Source organism: Apium graveolens, chromosome 4 (genome assembly GCF_009905375.1).
Source record: "Apium graveolens cultivar Ventura chromosome 4, ASM990537v1, whole genome shotgun sequence".
Taxonomy (NCBI): Eukaryota; Viridiplantae; Streptophyta; class Magnoliopsida; order Apiales; family Apiaceae; genus Apium; species Apium graveolens.
In genome coordinates this window covers 284,774,397-284,775,412 of record NC_133650.1, presented here as the reverse complement: position 1 = coordinate 284,775,412, position 1,016 = coordinate 284,774,397, and the positions used below count along the sequence as shown (strand labels likewise).

General features: G+C 42.2%; 1 protein-coding gene across 1 annotated transcript; it reads left to right on the top strand.

The window, feature by feature from the left end:
• Positions 1 to 228: 228 nt before the first annotated feature.
• LOC141719766 (uncharacterized) lies at positions 229 to 738 on the top strand. Its single transcript, XM_074522138.1, has one exon. It carries the CDS (start codon positions 229 to 231, stop codon positions 736 to 738), a length of 510 nt encoding a protein of 169 aa, XP_074378239.1.
• The last annotated feature ends 278 nt before the right edge of the window (positions 739 to 1,016 follow it).

The window sequence follows — 1,016 nt, the reverse complement described above, 5'->3', positions numbered from 1 at the left end:
AAGATGCTAAACTTTCAGGTTGTCAAGGCAACCTCTACCTACAACGCAATCATGGGGAGCAGGGATCCATGCGTTTAAGGCCGTGCCCTCGATCTACCATATGATACTCAATTTCCCAACCAGAAACGGTGTCAGAGAAGAGAAAGGAGATCATAAAATAGCTCGAAGTTGTTATGTAACAGCACTTAAGCCCGATGGAACTGGTGGCAGGTCCTCCTAATAGAAGACATGGATATTCGAGAGAGCGATGTGCGTCGAGGGAAGCCAACCGAAGACTTGGTCCTAATTCCCTCAGACTCGATGGACCTTGATACGACCACCTGCATCGGAGCATCCTTGGGGAAACTTCTGAAGGACCAATTGATAAAGTTCCTACAAGAGAATAATGATGTGTTTGCTTGGATAATGGCCGACATGCCTGGGATCGACCCCAACCTTATAACTCACAAGTTAAACGTTGACCTAACATGGAAGGCCGTACAACAAAAGAAGAGAACCTATGCACCAGATAGGCTGGAAGCCTTTAAGAAGGAGGTTGAGAAGCTCCTTCAGGCTGGATTTATCGAGGAAGTACGATTCCCTGAATGGTTAGCTAACCCTGTTATGGTCAAGAAAGCCAACATGAAGTGGAGGAAGTGCATTGACTTCACTTACCTCAATGATGCATGCCCTAAGGACTGCTACTTTCTATCAAGGATTGACACTTTATCGATACCAATGCAGGGAATGAGATGCTAAGCTTCATGGATGGCTATAGTTATTACAATTAGATTAAAATGCAAAAAGATAACACCTGTTGAGTGGAATTTATGACATTTTGTAACGCTCTATTAAGCTTTGAATTGGTGTATTTGTACTCAAGTTGTTGGTGTTTTAATGTGTTTTATAGTATTTTTGCATTTAAGGCATTAATCCGGGATTCAGGTGAATTATCATTGATTTTATGCTAATATGGTGTTAGAAGGTGTCCAAGGAATAAAGCTCGTGAAGACCAACTCATTGCAGCAAGAAAAGAA

Coding starts and splice junctions, on each gene's coding strand:
- LOC141719766 (XM_074522138.1), top strand. CDS start 229: ATGGATATTCGAGAGAGCGATGTGCGTCGAGGGAAGCCAACCGAAGAC.